Below are 20,252 nucleotides of genomic sequence, written 5' to 3' on the forward strand. Positions count from 1 at the left end.
TTTCTCTATATTAATTTTGTATCCTGCAACTTTAACTGAATTCACTTATCAGTTCTAGTAGTTTTTCGGTGGAGTTCTTTGGGTTTTCTATATATAGTATCATGTCATCTGCAAATAGTGAATGTTTCACATCTTTACCAATTTGGATGCCTTTTATTTCTTTATCTTATCTAACTGCTGTGGCCAGGACTTCCAGTACTATGTTGAATAAAAGTGGTGAGATCGGACATCCTTGTCTTGTTCCTGATCTTAGAGGAAAAGTTCTTAATTTTTCACCATTGAGTATGGTGTTAGCTGTGGTTTTTTCATATATGGCTTTTATTATGTTGAGGTACGTTCCCTCTAACCCTACTTTGTTGAGAGTTTTTATCATGAATGGAGTATTTATCATTTGTGCTTTGTCAAATGTTTTTTCTGCATCTATTGAGATGATCCATATGGTTTTTATCCTTTCTCTTGTTAGTGTGATGTATCACGTTGATTTGTGAATATTGAAACACCCTTGCATTCTGGGAATAAATCCCACTTGATTGTGGTGAATGATTTTTTTTAATGTTTTATTTAATTCTGTTTGCTAATATTTTGTTGAGGGTTTTTGCCTCTATGTTCATCAGAGGTAATGACCTGTAGTTTTCCTTTTTGTAGTGTCTTTATCCGGTTCTGGTGTCAGAGTAATGCTGGCTTTGTAGAATGAATTTGGAAGCTTCCCTTCCTCTTCTATTTTTTGGAATGGTTTGAATAGGTATAACTTCTCTTTAAATATTTGGTAGAATTCACCTATAAGCCATCTGGTCCTGAACTTTTATTTGTTGGGAGTTTTTGATTACTGATTCAGTTTCATTGATAGTAATTGATCTGTTCAAATTTTCTATTTCTTCCTGATTCAGTTTTGGAAGGTTATATGTTTCTGGGAATGTATCCATTTCTTCTAGGTTGTCCAATTTGTTGGCATGTAATTTTTCATAATATTCTCTTGTAGTTCTTTGTATTTTTGTGGTGTTGGTTGTTATTTCTCTTCCTTCAGTTTCTGCTTTTATTTATTTGAGTTCTCCATTTTTTTTATGAGTTTAGCTAAAGGTTTATCAATTTTTTTGATCTTTTCAAAGAACCAGCGCCTGGTTTTCTATTGATATGTTCTATTTTTGGTTTGTATTTCATTTATTTGTGCTCTACTCTTTATTATTTCCTTCCTTCTACTGGCTTTTGGCTTTGTTTGTTCTCTTTCCAGCTCCTTTAGTCATATAGTTAGGTTGGGTTGTTGTGTGTGTGTGTTTTTGTTTTTGTTTTGTATAAAGTGTAAGTTGTACATTTTTTTTTTGTATAAAGCATGAGTTTTACATTAAGATATTTTTTTCCTATAGATGTTGCTCCAACACCATTTGTTGAAAAGGCTATACTTAAACTTACTCCATTGAATTAATTTTGTATCTTTGCCAAAAATCAGCTGGATATATCTGTGTGGGTTAAATCTGGGTTTTATACTTCTGTTCAGTTGATCTATCCACCAATACCACAATATCTTGATTAATGTTCTGCATGCCTTATTATCAAGTGCCATGATTCCTCCAACTTTATTTGACTTTTGCAAAAATATTTTAACTATTTTTGGGGGCCTGAAATTTTGTATAAATTTTATAATGTGGTTATTTATTTAAAGAAAACCTTGCTAGGATTTTGTCAGGAATTGCATTGAATCTATAGATTGATTTGGGGACAACTCACATCTTTATGATGTGGATTCATCCAGTCTGTGAACACGACTCATGAATATGACCATATATTTAGGTCTTCTGTGATGTCTTACAGCAGCATTTTGTAATTTCCAGCTTAGAGATCCTGTGCATGTTTTATTAAGTATATACCTAATTATTTCATTGTATTTGGAGTGATTGTAAGTGGTATTTGTTTTCTAATATAGGTTTCCATATGTTCATTAGTTCATTATGTTCATTAGTCTGTCAAAATGCAATTGATTTTGTGTTGATGTTGTAACTGGCAACTTTACCAAACTCAATAGTTCTAGGAATTTTGTGTCTGTGTGTTTGTGTGTGATATGTGCTTGTGGACTTCTTGTCATTTTCTTTTTTTAATTTTTTATTGTTATGTTAATCACCATAGATTACATCATTAGTTTTTGATGTAGTGTTCCATGATTCATTGTTTATGTATAACACGCAGTGCTCCATGCAATACGTGCCCTCTTTAATACCCGTTACCAGGCTAACCCATCCTCCCACCCCCTTCCCCTCTAGAACCCTCAGTTTGTTTTTCAGAGTCCATCGACTCTCATGGTTCATCTCCCCCTCCAATTTCCCCCCTTCATTCTTCCCCTCCTGCTATCTTCTTTTTTTTTCTTTAACAGATATTGTATTATATGTTTCAGAGGTACAGATCTGTAATTCAACAGTCTTGCACAATCCACAGCACTCACCATAGCACATACACTCCCCAGTGTCTACCACCCAGCCACCCCATCCCAACCACCCCCCTCCACTCCAGCAACTCTCAGTTTGTTTCCTGAGATTAAGAATTCCTCGTATCAGTGAGGTCATATGATACATGTCTTTCTCTGATTGCCTAATTTCGCTCACCATAACACCCTCCAGTTCCATCCACATCGTTGCAAATGGCAAGATCTCATTCCTTTTGATGGCTGCATAATATTCCATCATATATATATATATATATATATATATATATATATATATATATATATATATATATATACCACATCTTCTTTATCCATTCGTCTGTTGATGGACATCTTGGCTCTTTCCACAGTTTGGCTATTGTGGACATTGCAGCTATAAACATCGGGGTGCACGTACCCCTTTGGAAACCTACATTTGTATCTTTGGAGTAAATATCCAGTAGTGTAATTGCTGGATCATACGGTAGCTCTATTTTCAACTGTTTGAGGAACCTCCATACTGTTTTCCAGAGTGGTTGCACCACCTTGCATTCCCACCAACAGTGTAGGAGGGTTCCCCTTTCTCTGCATCCTGGCCAACATCTGTCATTTCCCGACTTGTTAATTTTAGCCATTCTGACTGGTGTGAGGTGGTATCTCATTGAGGTTTTGATTTGGATTTCCCTGATGCTGAGCAACGTTGAGCACTTTTTCATGTGTCTGTTGGCCATTTGGATGTCTTCTTTGGAAAAATATCTCTTCATGTCTTCTGCCCATTTCTTGATTGGATCATTTGTTCTTTGGGTGTTGAGTTTAAGAAGTTCTTTATAGATTTTAGATACTAGCCCTTTATCTGGTATGTCATTTGCAAATATCTTCTCCCATTCTATTGGTTGTCTTTTGGTTTTGTGGACTGTTTCTTTTGCTGTGCAAAAGTTTTTTATCTTGATGAAGTCCCAATAGTTCATTTTTGCCCTTGCTTCCCTTGCCTTTGGTGATGTTTCTAGGAAGAAGTTGCTGTGGCTGAGGTCGAAGAGGTTGCTGCCCATGTTCTCCCTTAGGATTTTCATGGACTCCTGTCTCACATTTAGGTCTTTCAACCATTTTGAGTCTGTTTTTGTGTGTGGTTTAAGGAAATGGTCCAGTTTCATTCTTCTGCATGTGGCTGTCCAATTTTCCCAACACCATTTGTTGAAGAGACTGTCTTTTTTCCATTGGACATTCTTTCCTGCTTTGTCGAAGATTAGTTGACCATTCCATTTCTGGGCTCTCGATTCTGTTCCATTGATCGATGTGTCTGTTTTTGTGCCAGCACCATACTGTCTTGATGATGACAGCTTTGATAGAGCTGGAAGTCTGGAATTGTGATGCTGCCAGCTTTGCTTTTCTTTTTCAACATTTGTCTGGCTATTCGGGGTCTTTTCGGGTTCCATATAAATTTGAGGATTATTTGTTTCATTTCTTTGAAAAAAGTTGATGGTATTTTGGTTTTTTTGTTTTTCAAAAGATTTTATTTATTTATTTGACAGAGACAGAGACAGTGAGAGCAGGGACACAAGCAGGGGGAGTGGGAGAGGGAGAAGCAGGCTTCCCGCTGAGCAGGGAGCCCGATGTGGGACTTGATCCCAGGACTCTGGGATCATGACCTGAGCCGAAGGCAGCTGCTCAACGACTGAGCCACCCAGGCGCCCAAAGTTGATGGTATTTTGATGGGGATTGCATTGAATGTGTAGATTGCTCTAGGTAGCATTGACATCTTCACAATGTTTGTTCTTCCAATCCATGAGCATGGAACGTTTTTCCATTTCTTTGTGTCTTCCTCGATTTCTTTCATGAGTATTTTATAGTTTTCTGAGTACAGTTCCTTTGCCTCTTTGGTTACATTTATTCCTAGGTATCTTATGGTTTTGGGTGCAATTGTAAATGGGATCAACTCCTTCATTTCTCTCTCTTCTGTCTTCTTGTTGGTGTATAGGAATGCCACAGATTTCTGTGCATTGATTTTATATCCTGCCACTTTACTGAATTCTTGTATGAGTTCTGGCAGTTTAGGGGTGGAGTCTTTTGGGTTGTCCACATAAAGTATCCTATCATCTGCAAAGAGTGAGAGTTTGACTTCCTCTTTGCCGATTTGGATGCCTTTGATTTCTTTTTGTTGTCTGATTGCTGTGGCTAGGACTTCTAATACTATGTTGAATAGCAGTGGTGATAGTGGACATCCCTGCCGTATTCCTGACCTTAAGGGGAAAGCTCTCAGCTTTTCCCCATTGAGAATGATATTCGCTGTAGGTTTTTCATAGATGGCTTTTATGATATTGAGGTATGTACCCTCTAACCCTATACTCTGAAGAGTTTTGATCAAGAAAGGATGCTGTACTTTGTCAAATGCTTTTTCTGCATCTATTGAGAGGATCATATGATTCTTGTTCTTTCTTTTGTTAATGTATTGTATCACGTTGATTGATTTGCGGGTGTTGAACCAACCTTGCAACCCAGGGATAAATCTCACTTGGTCATGGTGAATAATCCTTTTAATGTACTGTTGGATCCTACTGGCTAGTATTTTGGTGAGAATTTTTGCATCCGTGTTCATCAAGGATATTGGTCTGTAATTCTCCTTTTTGATGGGGTCTTTGTCTGGTTTGGGGATCAAGGTAATGCTGGCCTCATAAAACAAGTTTGGAAGTTTTCCTTCCATTTCTATTTTTTGGCACAGTTTCAGGAGAATATGTATTAATTCTTCTTGAAATGTTTGGTAGAATTCCCCTGGGAAGCCATCTGTCCCTGGGCTTTTGTTTGTTGGGAGATTTTGGATGACTGCTTCAATTTCCTTAGTGGTTATAGGTCTGTTCAGGTTTTCTTTTTCTTCCTGGTTCAATTTTGGTAGTTGATATATCTCTAGGAATGCATCCATTTCTTCCAGGTTATCTAATTTGCTGACATATAGTTGCTCAGAACATGTTCTTATAATTGTTTGTATTTCTTTGGTGTGGTTGTGATGTCTCCTCTTTCATTCATGATTGTATTTATTTGGGTCATTTCTCTTTTCTTTTTGATAAGTCTGGCCAGGGGTTTATCAGTCTTCTTAATTCTTTCAAAGAACCAGCTTCTTGTTTCATTGATCTGTTCTACTGTTCTTTTGGTTTCTGCTCTGATCTTTATTATTTCTCTTCTCCTGCTTGGTTTAGGCCTTATTTGCTGTTCTTTCTCCAGCTCTTTTAGGTGTAGGGTTAGGTTGTGTATTTGAGACCTTTCTGGTTTCTTGAGAAAGGCTTGTATTGCTATATACTTTCCTCTCAAGACTGCCTTTGCTACATCCCAAAGATTTTGAAAAGTTGTGTTTTCATTTTCATTGGTTTCCATGAATTTTTTTAATTCTTCTTTAATTTCCAGGTTGACCCATTCATTCTTTAGTAGGATGCTCTTTAGCCTCCATGTATTTGAGTTCTTTCCGACTTTCCTCTTGTGATTGAGTTCTAGTTTCAAAGCATTGTGGTCTGAAAATATGCAGGGAATAATCCCAATCTTTTGGTACCGGTTGAGACCTGATTTGTGACCTAGGATGTGATCTGTTCTGGAGAATGTTCCATGGGCACTAGAGAAGAATGTGTATTCCGTTGCTTTGGGATGAAATGTTCTGAATCTGTCTGTGAAGTCCATTTGGTCCAGTGTGTCATTTAAAGTCTTTATTTCCTTGTTGATCTTTTGCTTAGATGATCTGTCCATTTCAGTGAGGGGGCTGTTAAAGTCCCCCACTATTATTGTATTGTTGTCAATGTGTTTCTTTGCTTTTGTTATTAATTACCTTATATACTTGGCTGCTCCCATGTTAGGGTCATAGATATTTACAATTGTTAGATCTTCTTGTTGGATAGACCCTTTAAGTAGGATATAGTGTCCTTCCTCATCTCTTATTACAGTCTTTGTTTTAAAATCTAATTTGTCTGATATAAGGATTGCCACCCTAGCTTTCTTTTGGTGTCCATTACCATGGTAAATGGTTTTCCACCCCCTCACTTTCAATCTGGGGGTGTCTTTGGGTCTAAAATGAGTATCTTGCAGACAGCATATCGATGGGTCTTGCTTTTTAATCTAATCTGATAGCCTGTGTCTTTTGATTGGGGCATTTAGCCCATTTACATTCAGGGTAACTATTGAAAGATATGAATTTAGTGCCATTATATTGCTTGTAAGGTGACTGTTACTGTATATTGTCTCTATTCCTTTCTGGTCTGTGTTTCTTTTAGGCTCTGTCTTTGCTTAGAGGACCCGTTTCAATATTTCTTGTAGGGCTGGTTTCGTGTTTGCAAATTCTTTTAGTTTTTGTTTGTCCTGGAAGCTTTTTATCTCTTCTTCTATTTTCAATGACAGCCTAGCTGGAGTATTCTTGGCTAGCCTAGTATTCTTGGCTGCATATTTTTCTCGTTTAGTGCTCTGAATATATCATGCGAGTCCTTTCTGGCTTGCCAGGTCTCCTTGGCTAGGTCTGTTGCCAATCTAATGTTTCTACCATTGTAGGTTACAGATCTCTTGTCCCGAGTTGCTTTCAGGATTTTCTCTTTGTCTCTGAGACTCGTAAGTTTTACTATTAGATGTCGGGGTACTGACCTATTTTTATTGATTTTGAGGGGCGTTCTCTGTGCCTCCTGGATTTTGATGCCTGTTTCCTTCCCCACATTAGGGAAGTTCTCTGCTATAATTTGCTCCAATATACCTTCTGCCCCTCTCTCTCTTTCTTCTTCTGGGATCCCAATTATTCTAATGTTGTTTCGTCTTACCGTATCGCTTATCTCTCGAATTCTGCCTTCGTGATCCAGTAGTTGTTTATCTCTCTTTTTCTCAGCTTCTTTATTTTCCATCATTTGGTCTTCTATATCGCTGATTCTCTCTTCTGCCTCATTTATCCTAGCAGTTAGTGCCCCAATTTTTGATTGCACCTCATTAATAGCCTTTTTGATTTCGACTTAGTTAGATTTTTGTTCTTTTATTTCTCCAGAAAGGTTTCTCTAATAACTTCCATGCTTTTCTCAAGCCCAGCTAGTAACTTTAAAATCATCATTCTGAACTCTAGTTCCGACATCATACTAATGTCTGTATTGAATAGGTCCCTCTCAGTTGGTACTGCCTCTTGTTCTTTCTGTTGAGGTGATTTTTTCCATCTTGTCATTTTGTCCAGAGGAGAATAGATGAATGAGAGAACAAAATGCTAACAGGGTAACAACGTCCTCAGAAAATATACTCTAAACAAATCAGAAAAGACCTGAAACTGGGGGAAAAGAAAGGGTAAGAAAGAAAAAAGAAAAAGAAAAAAACAAAGATAAAGATAAACAAAAACAGAACAAAATAAAAAAAAACAGAATATGATCAAATATGATCAGGCTGGTACATAGATCAGTGCCTCACACTAGATTTTGGGTGTATTTTGGTCTGTTAGAAGAAAGTGCCTCCCAAAATTTTAAAGAATGAAAAACTTATATATGTACAAAAATAAGGGTTAATACGTTAAAGGGATGGAATATGAATGTAAAGATGAAAATTATAGAAAAATTTATAAAAGGAATTGATCAGTTGTTTGAAAAAAGAAAGGATTTAAGAAAAAAGAAAAAAAAGGGAGAGTATGTGATCAGGCAGGAGACTAGAACAAAGCCATACACTAGAGATTTAGGGTATATTTTGATCTGTTAAAAGAAAGTGTATCTCAAAATTTTAAAGAGAGAACAACTTACATATATATGCCAAAAATAAGGGTAACTACTATGAAGGGATCGGATATGACTCTAAAAATGAAAAATAAAATTTTTTTTTAAAAAAGGGATTGATCAGATGTTGGTTGAAAAAGGGAAAAATAAAAATTAAAAAAAAGAGAGTTAAAAAAATTAACTTTGAAAGACTAAAGAATCATGGTAAAAAAGCCATGGATTCTATGTGTAGTATTCCCCTAGTGCTGGAATTCTTCCATTCTCATTGATGGTAAACTTGGTCTTGGCTGGCTGTTCTTGCTGATCTTCTGGGGGAGGGGCCTGTTGTCGTGGTTCCCAAATGTCTTTGCCGGGCTGGGCTAAATAATCTGCTTGGGTTTGCTCTTGGGAGCTTTTGTTCCCTGAAAGCTTTCTGGACAGCTTTGGAGGCCGAGAGTGAAAATGGCGGCCTCCCAATCTCTGCCCTGGAGGAGCCAAGAAATCAGGGCCCCACACCTCAGTGAGCCCCCAGAGAAAAGCAGTCAATCACTCCCATCTCCCCGGTCTCCGGCTGTACTCCGTGCTCACCCAGCCTTGACTGACCGTTTCTGTCTCTGACACCCGACCCCGTGTGGAGTCTCCAAACCCAGCAGATCCCTGCGGTGCGCTCCCGTGCCGCTCCTCCCGGGGGAGGAAGGGGAGTCTCCCTGGATCTGCCGCTTGTTGGGTCCCTGCTGGAAGAGCAATGGCCCGACTGTCCTGCGGATCATGGTTTATGGCAGCCCTGAGCTGAGAGCCCGCGCCTCCGCTCCATCTCTGCAGCCGACTTCCCCGCTCTGATACCTGGGATTGATAAGAGTGGGCATTCTGGCCTTTCCCCCAGTCTTAGGGGAAAAGATATTCAGTCTTTCACTATTGTGAATTATATTAACTGTAGATATTCTTTATCTGTAGATATTCTTTATCAAGTTAAGGATGTTCCCCTCATTTTTAATTTTCTGAGAGTTTTTATCATGGGTGGTTGTTGAATTTTATCAAATGCTTTTGCTGCATCAATTGATAACATGATTTTTCTTCTTTAGTCTATTGATATGTGGATTACTGATTGATTTTCAAATGTTAATCAACCTTGTATGTCTGGAACATTTTCCACTTCCGTATTTTCTCCATGTATAACTCTTTTAGTACCTTGCTGGATTTGGTTTGGTAATACTCCATTGTGGGTTTTTGTATCTTCTAAGTACACAAAGGATATTGGTCTATAGTTTTTCTTAGTTCTTTTTTCCACATTCTTAATTTTTTTTATTTTTAAAAAATATTTTATTTATGGGCGCCTGGGTGGCTCCGTTGGTTAAGTGACTGCCTTTGGCTCAGGTCATGACCCTGGAGTCCTGGAATCGAGTCCCACATCGGGCTCCCTGCTCAGCAGGGAGTCTGCATCTCCCTGTGACCCTCTTCCCTCTCGTGCTCTCTCTCTCTCATTTTCCCTCTCTCAAATAAATAAATCTTTATAAAAAATACTTTATTTATTTATTTGACAGAGGCAGAGATAGAGGAGGAACACAAACGGGGAGTGGGAGAGGGAGAAGCAGACTTCCTGCTGAGCAGGGAGCCTGATGTGGGACTTGATCCCTGGACCCTGGATCATGCCCTGAGCCGAAGGCAGGCGCTTAACATGACTGAGCCACCCAGGTGCCCGTTTCCACATTTTTTAAATTGATGTGTAGTTGATATATAATACCATATTAGTTTTAGGTGTACGACATAGTGATTTCACATTTATATACATCACAAAGTGACCGCAATAAATCTAGCTATTATCTCACCATACGAAGTTGTTACTTATTAGTAACCATATTCCCTATGCTACACATTATATCACCTGTCTTATTTATTTTATAACTGGAAGTTTATACCTTTTAATCCTCTTCCCTTATTCCCTTCCTTCCCTACACCCTTCCCCTCTAGCGACCACCAGATTATTCTCTGTATTTATTAGTCTGTTTCTATTGTTTTGTTTGTTTTTCTTTTTTATCATAGTTACTTAAATTTTTTTTAAATTTGAGTACAGTTGACATATAATATTACATTAGTTTCAAGTGTACAACATAGTGATTCAATTCTTAACACTGTTTTTGTCTGGTTTTGGTATCAAGTTAATGCTATCCTCCTCAAGGGTTGGGGTGGCAGGGTGATGAACACTGGGGAGGGTATGTGCTATGGTGAGCATTGTGAGTTTTGTAAGACTAATGAATCACAGACCTGTACCCCTGAAACAAATAATACATTATATGTTAATAAAAAAAATTTTTTTTTAAATACTATCCTCCTCAGATGAGTTGAGAAGTTGTCCCTCCTCTTTTGTTCTTGGAATAAATTGGTATAATTCTTTTTTGAAGATTTGGTAAAATTATCATGGAGCCATTTGGGCCTGGAGATTTTTCCCCAGGGCTTCTTTATTAAGAATTCAATTTTAAAAGATTGTTTTAGGGCTATTAATGTTTATTTTATCTTGGTTGAATTTTGGCAGTTGGTAGTTTTTTAGGATGTGGTCTATTTTCCTAAGTTGTCAAATCTCTCATTGCAAAGTTATTTATTGTATTCCTTTATTACCTTTTTAATGACTGCAAGATCTATAGTGATGTCCCCTATATTGTTTCTGATATTAATGCTGTGTCTGTCCTCTCTCTCTCTCTCATTTTCTCTCTCTCATTCTCTCTTTTTCAGTCTTGCTAGAGGTTTAATCAGATTTATTGGTACCCCCCAAAAAAAACAGTTTTATCTAATTGATTATCTCTAATGTTTTATTTTCAATTTCATCGATTTCTGCTCTTTATTTTTTCCTCCCTTCTGCCTGCTTTAGTTTTATTTTGTTCTTTTTCTAATTTATTCTTTTTCTGATTTGAGTTAGGAACTTATCATTGATTTGAGATACTTCCTCATTTCCAACATAAGCATTTAGTGAAAAAATTTCTCTCCCAGCACTGTTTTAGCTGCGTCTCACATATTTTAATTTGTTGTGTTTTTGTTTTCATTCAGTTCTAAGCATGTTTCTTTCCTTTAAGCCTTCCTCTTTAACCCATGGATTATTTATAAATGTGTTATTTAATTCCACATGTTTAGAGTTTTTCCTGTTGTCTTTCTGTAATCACTCTCTTGTTTGATTCCACAATGGTCAGAGAACACACTCTGTATGATTTCAGTTCTTTTAAATTAGTTGGGATCTGTTTTAATGACTAATAGATAGTCTATCTTCATAAAGATATGAAGATATGTTTTGTGGGCACTAGAAAGATATGTGTATTCTGCTATTACTGGGGGGAGTATTCTGTCTATGTTGTTGGATACTGCTGGTTGACTCTGTGTTTTCTGTCCCTGCCGATTTTGTGTCTAGTAGTTCTTTCAGTTTTTGAGAGGGAAGTTATGAGGCCCTTAACTATATTTGTTGCTTTGTCTCTTTTTCCTTTGAGCTCTATCAGTTTTATTTAACTTCATATATTTTAAGACTGGTTTATATGTGCCCATTTAAGATCTATGCTTTCCTGGTAGATTGATCCCTTTATTATATAAATTTTCTTTGCTGTGAATTCTATTTTATCGGGTATTAATATTAGCCATGGCAGTTTTTTATTAATATTTTCATGGTATGTCTTTTTCCATCCTTTTACTTTCTTTTATTATGTTCAGTTAGCCAACATATAGTACATCATTAGTTTTTGATGTAGTGTTCAACGATTCATTAGTTGCATATAACACCCAGTGCTCATCACAACATGGCTTAATACCCATCCTTTTACTTTCAATCTGTCAGTGTTGTACTTAAAGTAAATTTCTTGGGGCACCTGATTGGCATAGTTGGTTGAGCGTCCAGCTGTTGGTTTTGGCTCTGTCAGGATCTAGGGTCATGGGATTGAGCCCTGTTGTTGGGCTTCACACGCAGCTCAGAGTCTGCTTAAGACTTTCTCTCCCTCTTTCTTTGCCTCTCCGCACCTGTGCTCATGCAAGCGTGTGCTCTCACTCTCAAATAAATAAATCTTTTTTTAAAGAAAGTAAATTTCCTAGAAGTAGGATATAGTTTGATATTGTTCTTTTATCCACTCTGCCAATATATTTTTTGATTAGTAGTATTAGACCATTTATATTTAAAGTAATAATTGATATGTTAGCACTTCTGTTATTTTATTATTTTCTATTTGTTTTCATTGGTCTTTTTCCTCTTTCTTTTTTCTTGCCTTCCTTCAGGTTACTTGAACATTTTTTATAATTCTGTCTTGGTTTACTTTTAGTTTTTAAAAAATTTCTCTCTTTGTATGATTTTTTAATTGTTTCTTTGGGTATGGACAGCATACATAAGTGACTTGTAAAAGTCTACTGGTGTCAACATTTTGTTGACTTTGTGTGAGTGTGGAAATCTTACTTCAATTTAGAAAATTTCAGATTTATTTATATTCCCCAGGTTTAAATACCATTATCTGGAGTATCAGGTGGTGTTACAATGTCTGTTTCAGTCATTTCTAAGGATTGATCTGCTAGCCACAGTTGGTTTTGTTTTGTTTTTTACCATGTGTAAGAATGGTTTTATTTTCTCTTAATTCCTGAAGGACAATTGGACAATTTTACATTCAGTATTTGCAGTCAATTTTTCTTCCCTTTTTGTGGTTGAAAAATAGTGAAGCCTCTCTTTGGGGCATCCTACATTTTAAATGTGAAATTTTCTGTCATTCAAACTGGTGTTTCCTTAGGTAATATGTCTTTTCTCTCTGGCTACTTTCAAGATTTTTTCCTTTGTCTCTTATATTCAAATGTTTAACTGTAATGCATCATGGCATGGATTTTCTTGGGTTTATTCTGTTTGGTGTTTGTTCAGCTTCTTGAATCTATACATTGTGTCTTTCACCAAATTTGGAAAGTTTTCATCTATTTCTTCAGAAAGTCTCTGTTCTACTTTCTGTCTCCCTGTCCTTTTGAGACCTGGATGATATGAATGTTGGATATTTTGTTATTATCCTACAGGATAATAGTTTATCCTGAGTTTATCCTGAGTCTCTGTTTATCTTTTGTCATTTTTTTTTCTGTTGTTAAAATTGGCTGAATTCTATTGTTCTGTCTTCAAGTTCTCTGATACTGTCCTCTGCCATCTCTGCTCTACTATTGAGCCCATCCAACAAGTTTATTTGTTATTTTATTTTTTAGTTCTACAATTTCCACTTGGAAATTTTTATAACTTCTGTTTCTTAGCTGAAATTTTCTATTTGTTCATTTGTTTCAAGAGAATTTGTAATTAATTGTTGAAGCATTTTTATGACAGCTTCTTTGAAATCCTTATCAGATAATCCCAACTTCTGATTCATCATTCATTCTGTTGGCATCATTTGATTGTCTTTCTCATTTAAGGTGTGATTTTCATGGTTCTTGCTATGATGGGTAATTTTTTATAGTATCCTGAACATTTTGTCTATTATGTAAGGGACTCTGGATCCTATTCAGATCTTTTATTTTAGGAAGTAGTTGCCCTGTTTAAAGTTAGCACATAGACCTCGACCTGCTTCTGTGGACTGTGGTTCCAATGGTAATTTAATTTTCACAGCCTTTGTGATATAATTTTGGTGCTTGGTTTGCTGGGTGTTAGTGGGGCTTCAACTGGTCCTTGCTGGTGCTGTCTAAGGGAGCAGCAGGAGTTTCCTCAGGCCAGGAGGCTAGATGTCTCTCAGTGGGGAAAAATTTTGGTAGCTTCCCCACTATTGAGTCTTTTCATGTCTCTAGGTAAGGGAGGAGAGCCTTGAACCTACAGAGGCTGAGGGGCTTCCTGGTGTAGGCCACTTGCCATAGCTGGATCAATCTTGCATGATCTGTCTACTTGTTCTGGTATCTCTGTACAAGGGAGGAATGTCTTGGGCTCATGCCCATACCAGGCCACTTGTATAGCCTGCCTGCCCATTCCAGTAAGCCTGAGTTTTGCTAGAAATGCTACTTGCTACTTGTCCTAAACATTTTAATGGCCTTTTGTCACCTCCACCATTTCACTTAGATTTGAGATTGTTGCTATTGATAGGCATCCCTGTCCTGAATTTTTATTTTGTTTCAATTTTTAACATAGAAGAGTAATGAAATGTAGTGACTGACTACAGAACATGGGGAGTAATTAAGTGCTTGAATCCACTGCCAGATAAATATGTTTTTATTCATTATTTTCAGGGTTTGGGAATAGTACAGTTTTTTATGTTTGGAGACTTTTGGAGCTAAATTTTATTTTCATTTTGGCACACCTGTTGTTTTGCCTAACGATTTTGGTCAAGGTGGCCTGCCAGAGTTCAGCTCTCCTATGTGGATCATTTATCTCTTTTACTCACAGACACAGCTCCCAACGAAGTTTATCCTTCTTAATTCCTGGTTACAAAGGCAACCAAGGCAGGAATTACCCTGTTGTTGCCTAGAAAAATAATGAATAACACTTAGCATAGTCCTATCTCTATGTACAGAGACCACTGATGTTAACTTTCTGTGAAAAAGATAGATAATTTATAGATTATTAGCTCATCTTCAGTCTAATTATCTAGTTTCTTATAGAAGAGGCTAAGTGCCTTCTTGTTGAAAACAAGGACACATCTCATTCATGAATACTACATAAAGCCTTGGTACTTGTTCCTCCAAACTGTGAAGTACAGAACACATTTACAATTAATGTGGTTTCTGTAATCACATATAAAAAATAATCAAGATATCTTGGTACAAGCTCCTTACCTTCTATATAACACACAGATTAAATGTCAATATTTGATAAGTATCTATTTGCTAGTTAAAGGACTGCAATCTGTGAATATGGTGAAGCATCACTCCTCGGATTATGTTATGTTGACCTTAAGCCAAGGTTGTCTAGGAGAGTCCAGGATACATGAGCTCTTCAAAGGAGAAGCTTTTTCTAGCTGGTGACAGAAAAGAAAGAGAAACTTGAAGCATGAGGGGAATTCAGTGTGCCATTGCTGGCTTGAAGATGAAGAGGCTACATGGATAGTAATGTGGTTGCTTAGGGAGCTGAGAGGCCCCCTGACAGCCAGCAAGGATAGAGGGACCTCAGTCCCGCAGCTGCAAGGAAATGAGTTCTGCCAACAACTTGAATGAGGTTGGAAGTAGATCTCTCTCAAAGAGGGGCAGAGTGTGAGCTCAGATAAGTGGAACAAGCGTTTACTGCAGCATTTAGTTGGTGGCAGAACTGTCCTCTGAGATTTGGAAGCTGCATTCTTTTTTTAAGGATCCAAGAAAATAGGTGCATCTAATAAAGAATCTCCTTTTGTCCCAATTCCTTTAACCCCTTTCCCTTTGATACCAACAGAATCAACCAAAACCAGCCTGCTCAGAAACCAGATGTCCAGCCTCAAGAGCTCAGCTTGCAGCAAGAGGACAGATGGCCTTTCCACTTCCAGCAGCTGGAACACTCCAAGTGACAGAGGCAAGCCAGAGAGAGTCTCTGTATCAGGAAGCGCAGGCCGGCCTCCCTTTGCTCAGTGTGTCTGCTCCTAAAAAGCTGGGTGTAGATACATTTTGGGGGAAACAAATCATTTTTAAGTGGGTTAGGTTTGCTTCCTATTCAGGGACTCCTTGTAAATCATGTCTGCCTGCTATAGTGAACTGGATTTTCTTAGACTGAGATTTGCAATTACTGTGCCTGGACGTTTAATATACAAGTGGCTCACATAACTATGGTGCTAGTGTAGTGCTTGCTGCCACTCCGTGGTTTGAACTTGAAAATCTAATACTTCAGAGTTGGTTTATTTTCTTCCCTTCATTCACAGGTGGCAACATCTGATGAGCCCCTCTCTGGTCCATATTGTCAGCCTTTTGGGGGCTAAGTGAGAGGAAAATATGATTTTCCACTCCAATTTTATTATAATAATAAAATCCTTCTTCTTAAAATAGTAAATTTCTAAGAGTTTAATTCCTGTAGGACTTTTCCCTGTATTTCAAATAGTTGATAACTAGTAAATGAAACTAATGACACAGATACGCACAATCAGTCCCCTACGTAGGAGGAAGTGACTGAGTGACAAGTGTACACTCCATCATAGCTGAATCTAACCTTATGTTCTTTAGTGCTGATTGTTGTGATGTCTTTTCCTCTGTTTCAGTTAACCTGTCATAGTCCTAGGTCTGCTATATGCATGGTTCTTAAAGGGCTTAGCATATGATGAGTAGAGTATGATTTCTTAGATATTTAACCAACTCACTCCCAAACACCCCTCCTAGATGCTGCCAATTCAACTAGCAAATATTTCTTTCCACTTGTAAGTCCAAGTTTATATAAGGATATATATATATTAAAAATCCCAAACATTGTTTTGAAAATGTGTGTCTACAACTAAACAGGATCTAATAGGGATTTTGGCTTTCCATACAGAGTGGAGGAACCACAAAGCAAACTATCGGAAACTAAAATGTTGATCAAGGTTCTTTTGTATAATTTGGGGGGAGTGTAATGAAGCCAACATTGAACAATCATTGGTTAATGGCATTCTCAAATTTAACATTTTAAAAATGTGTTTTCTGGGGAATGAGAAAATGAATGTCTCATTTTTTCCATGGAGAGGGATCTCAATGGATATGGGATGAAGTAGATAAGCAAAACAATGATAGGGCCATATTCATCTATGCATTGGTCTTTAGTGTAATTGCAAATGAATCTTGCCAGAGAACCCACTATGACAGTCAGGATTCTCTGAAATATGGTCCATTTGTTAATCATCAGTCACAACCGAACTAAAAGATAAGCGCAATCCTTCTGCATTTTTGATTAAAAAAACCCATATATTAGGAAATTATACAACCGTCATTTTCTCCTTCCACAGAAATAAGCATCCTGCTGAGAAATGAGTACCTAGATGGCAAATCATTAGGAAGAGTGAGTCGAGAAGGAAAACAGGTTCATGACCAAGAGTGAGTACTTTAATTTTACCAGGGAGTTTTGTTGTGTTTTTGTTTATTACAAGTTTTAAAGCATCATAGTCTGTGTTCTTATTTCTTCAAGTATGTCTTCAGAAAAGTGGCTCAAGACCCATGGCTTGGTTGCCAAGAAACTCACTGTCATGGATGCCTTGTCCGTGACAGCGGTCCCTCACATCCCCACCTATGTTCCCATTCTGGACAAGCATGTTGTTTCCAAGGTCTTTGATGAGGTAAGACTGATTTTCTATCTGTCCCCGCCTGACGTATTTTTCATTACCGGTTCAAATAAAATGTAGTCCACTTTGGTCTTGTACAGTTGTAACAGAAATGTATTTCAGCCATTGAAAAGAAAATTATTTGTAAAGTTAGTAAAAAGGAGAGATAAAAACTCTTACGAAGTTTTGTTTTTAAGCTGAGAAGAGATTGGTCTTTGTTGGGTTGGCCATTCACAGCTGGTTGCTGGTGGGTGGCAGTGTCGAGCTGCAAACATGTTTGAAAATCTCAGAGTCATGAGTCATGAGTGAACATTATCCAGTATCAGAGGACCAGGGGGAGAACTTGTGAGAGCTATGTCCTCCCTTTGCTTACCTTCTCTTCTTAAATATAGTGGCATCTTTTCTTTCTTTTTTAAGATTTACTTATTGAGAGAGAGAGAGAACACATGCATGCCTACATAAGTGGGGGGAGGGCAGAGGGAGAGATTCTCAAGCAGACTTCTGGCTGAGCTCCGGGCCCAACATGAGGCTTGATCTCATGGGTCCATGAGATCAGGACCTGAGTTGAAACCAGGAGTTGGACCCCTTAGCTGACTGAGCCACCCAGGCAACCCTAGTGGCATCTTTTCCATCATAAAAGTCTCCAAAGGAAAAAGTCAGAGAGGGAAAGAGGGAGGGAGCAAGAGAGATGCAGAGAGAGAGAGAGACAGAGACAGAGAATGAACCAGAGCCAAAGAACCATAAGAGAGTGACAGTCATAGCCTAGAAGGGGAAAAAGCAGTGGGAGAGCATGGGAGGGTTAAATGTGGAGGAAGGCCAAATAAATACTGAAGTTTCCCTTGAACTGGGCAACTAGAAGGTCCTTGTCCTTAGCAAGAACGGATTCAGTGGAGTAGCCAGACTGTTAAGAATGAGGAACACACAAAAAACAAGGATATGAAGATCAAACCCCAGTGCTTCTGGGCAAATACAGTGGCAGCTAATGATTTAAATAGAAACATACCAGGCTTTATAGTCACTAAATGGAAATACTATCCTTAAAAGAACTCATCTCATTCTGAGATGGTTACAGAAGAAATGTAGGGTGTTTGGAATTTGCTTCCCAGTCACTGGGAGGGTGGCAGTTGTTGGGGGAGGAGAGGAATAGATAAAAGAAGATTGGCCATGAGTTGATAACTGTTAAATTTGCGTAATAAGAATATTGAATCAGGGGAAGCTCATTCTACTGTCTGCTTTTTTACATAGTTTTGATTTTCCATAATAAAAAATTGAAAGAAATCAAAGGCAGGAAATCTTTTTTTTTTTTTTTAAAGATTTTATTTATTTATTTGACAGAGAGAGACACAGCAAGAGAGGGAACACAAGCAGGGGGAGTGGGAGAGGGAGAAGCAGGCTTCCTGCGCAGCAGGGAGCCCAATGCGGGGCTCGATCCTAGGACCCTGGGATCATGACCTAAGCCGAAGGCAGACGCTTAACGACTGAGCCACCCAGGTGACCCTAAAGGCAGAAATCTTTTTTTTTTTAAAAGCCTTTATCGGGGTGCCTGGGTGGCTCAGTCGTTGGGCATCTGCCTTCAGCTCAGGTCATGATCTCAGGGTCCTGGGATCAAGCCCCGCATCGGGCTCCCTGATCAGTGGGAAGCCTGCTTCTCCCTCTCCCACTCCCCCTGCTTGTGTTCCCTCTCTGGCTGTGTCTCTCTCTGTCAAATAAATAAATAAAATCTAAAAAAAAAAAAAAGGGTGGGGACTTTATCTAACTGGTCTTGATGTATTTGGAAAAAGCAGAGGAGTTGGTGAATTTTTTCTCTTAGTCACATTGAAGACATTACACTCACGGAGTTCAACATGTGCCCTGGTTTGGCACAACCAGTGATTTTTGCTCTGGAAGTTGTGTGTGATTGATGCTATATTCCTCATGACTGTGCCTCACAGCGAGTGGTTCTTTGTCTGGCTGAGACCTTGTGACTGGCAGGTTCTATTTGTATCTCCAGTGAACTCTAACCTGATTGGTCAGATAACAATGTATCACTTGAACTTGACTTCCTCCAGAAGGAGCAGAGAGAAACTGAACATTGATTGATTTCTTCTAGGAAGTTTGGTGGCAGCTTTTCCTATTCTGTGCATTTATTTTATTAATACTCTTCAGTTTTATTTGGAATTAGATGTCTTTAGTGAACTCTACTGAGAAGTAGAATTTTCTTGTGCTTCTCATGTCTCCTTCTAAGCCTTCCAATAGCCTGAAACATGGAAAAGTAAATTTCTCAAAAAACAAACATGATAGGGTAGGGTAGTACAAACATAAAATCAAGGAAGAAACCACGAGGGAAAGATTTATAGATCGAATACAGAAAAATGTTATATTGCATAAAAACATACAAATAAAATGAAGGCAGAGCTCAGAGAAATATTTGTAACATATACAACAAAGAGTTACAAGAGTAATGTCTTAAATATGTTTTTGTGTGTGCATCCACATAAACCAGTGTGTGTGTGTATAAATCATTGTTCTGTTCACAGAACGACATATATGTACACGTGCCCCTACCATAAAAGAATAAAAAAATGGTAAATACCTCATTGGAAAATCTAGGGAGATAAATTAAAAATTTATCAAAACCCCATACAAAAATATTTCTTACCGGGTAACCAAATATATTCGTTGAGAAAAAGTGCAAACTGAAAAACCAGTTAGACAACTACCCCACCACCACCGTCAAATTTGTAAGGTTAAAAAATACTAATAAACAAACAAACACAAATACCAATGAACAGTGATGGCAAAATTAGGATGAAATGAGAACTTTTATATTCTGCTGGTGGGAGTAGGAATTGGTGCATCCTTGGCAGTACACTCAGAGGTGTTAAGAGCATACAGCCTTTTCTCCAGTGAATCCGTATGTAGATATTCCATAATCAGAAATACTGATACATCTATTCAAAGAATGGTTAGTGCTGCCTTATATCTAACAATGAGAATGCTGAAGATATCTTAAACGTCTACAGGGTATACCTG

General features: G+C 37.8%; 1 protein-coding gene across 1 annotated transcript in view; it reads left to right on the plus strand.

Annotated features, from left to right (window-relative positions):
- Positions 1-20,252, plus strand: part of VWA3B (von Willebrand factor A domain containing 3B) — a 224,257-nt gene that overhangs the window by 142,745 nt on the left and 61,260 nt on the right. The window contains exons 17-19 of the mRNA XM_088026217.1: positions 15,419-15,535; positions 16,929-17,016; positions 17,078-17,255. Of these exons, the coding sequence (XP_087882343.1) occupies positions 15,419-15,535; positions 16,929-17,016; positions 17,078-17,255 (383 nt within the window). The remainder of the gene's footprint in view (positions 1-15,418; positions 15,536-16,928; positions 17,017-17,077; positions 17,256-20,252) is intronic.

This window comes from Eumetopias jubatus, unplaced genomic scaffold (genome assembly GCF_037043125.1).
Source record: "Eumetopias jubatus isolate StellerSeaLion01/CBP00866 unplaced genomic scaffold, mEumJub1_p1.0 scaffold_9, whole genome shotgun sequence".
In the NCBI taxonomy this organism is placed as follows: Eukaryota; Metazoa; Chordata; class Mammalia; order Carnivora; family Otariidae; genus Eumetopias; species Eumetopias jubatus.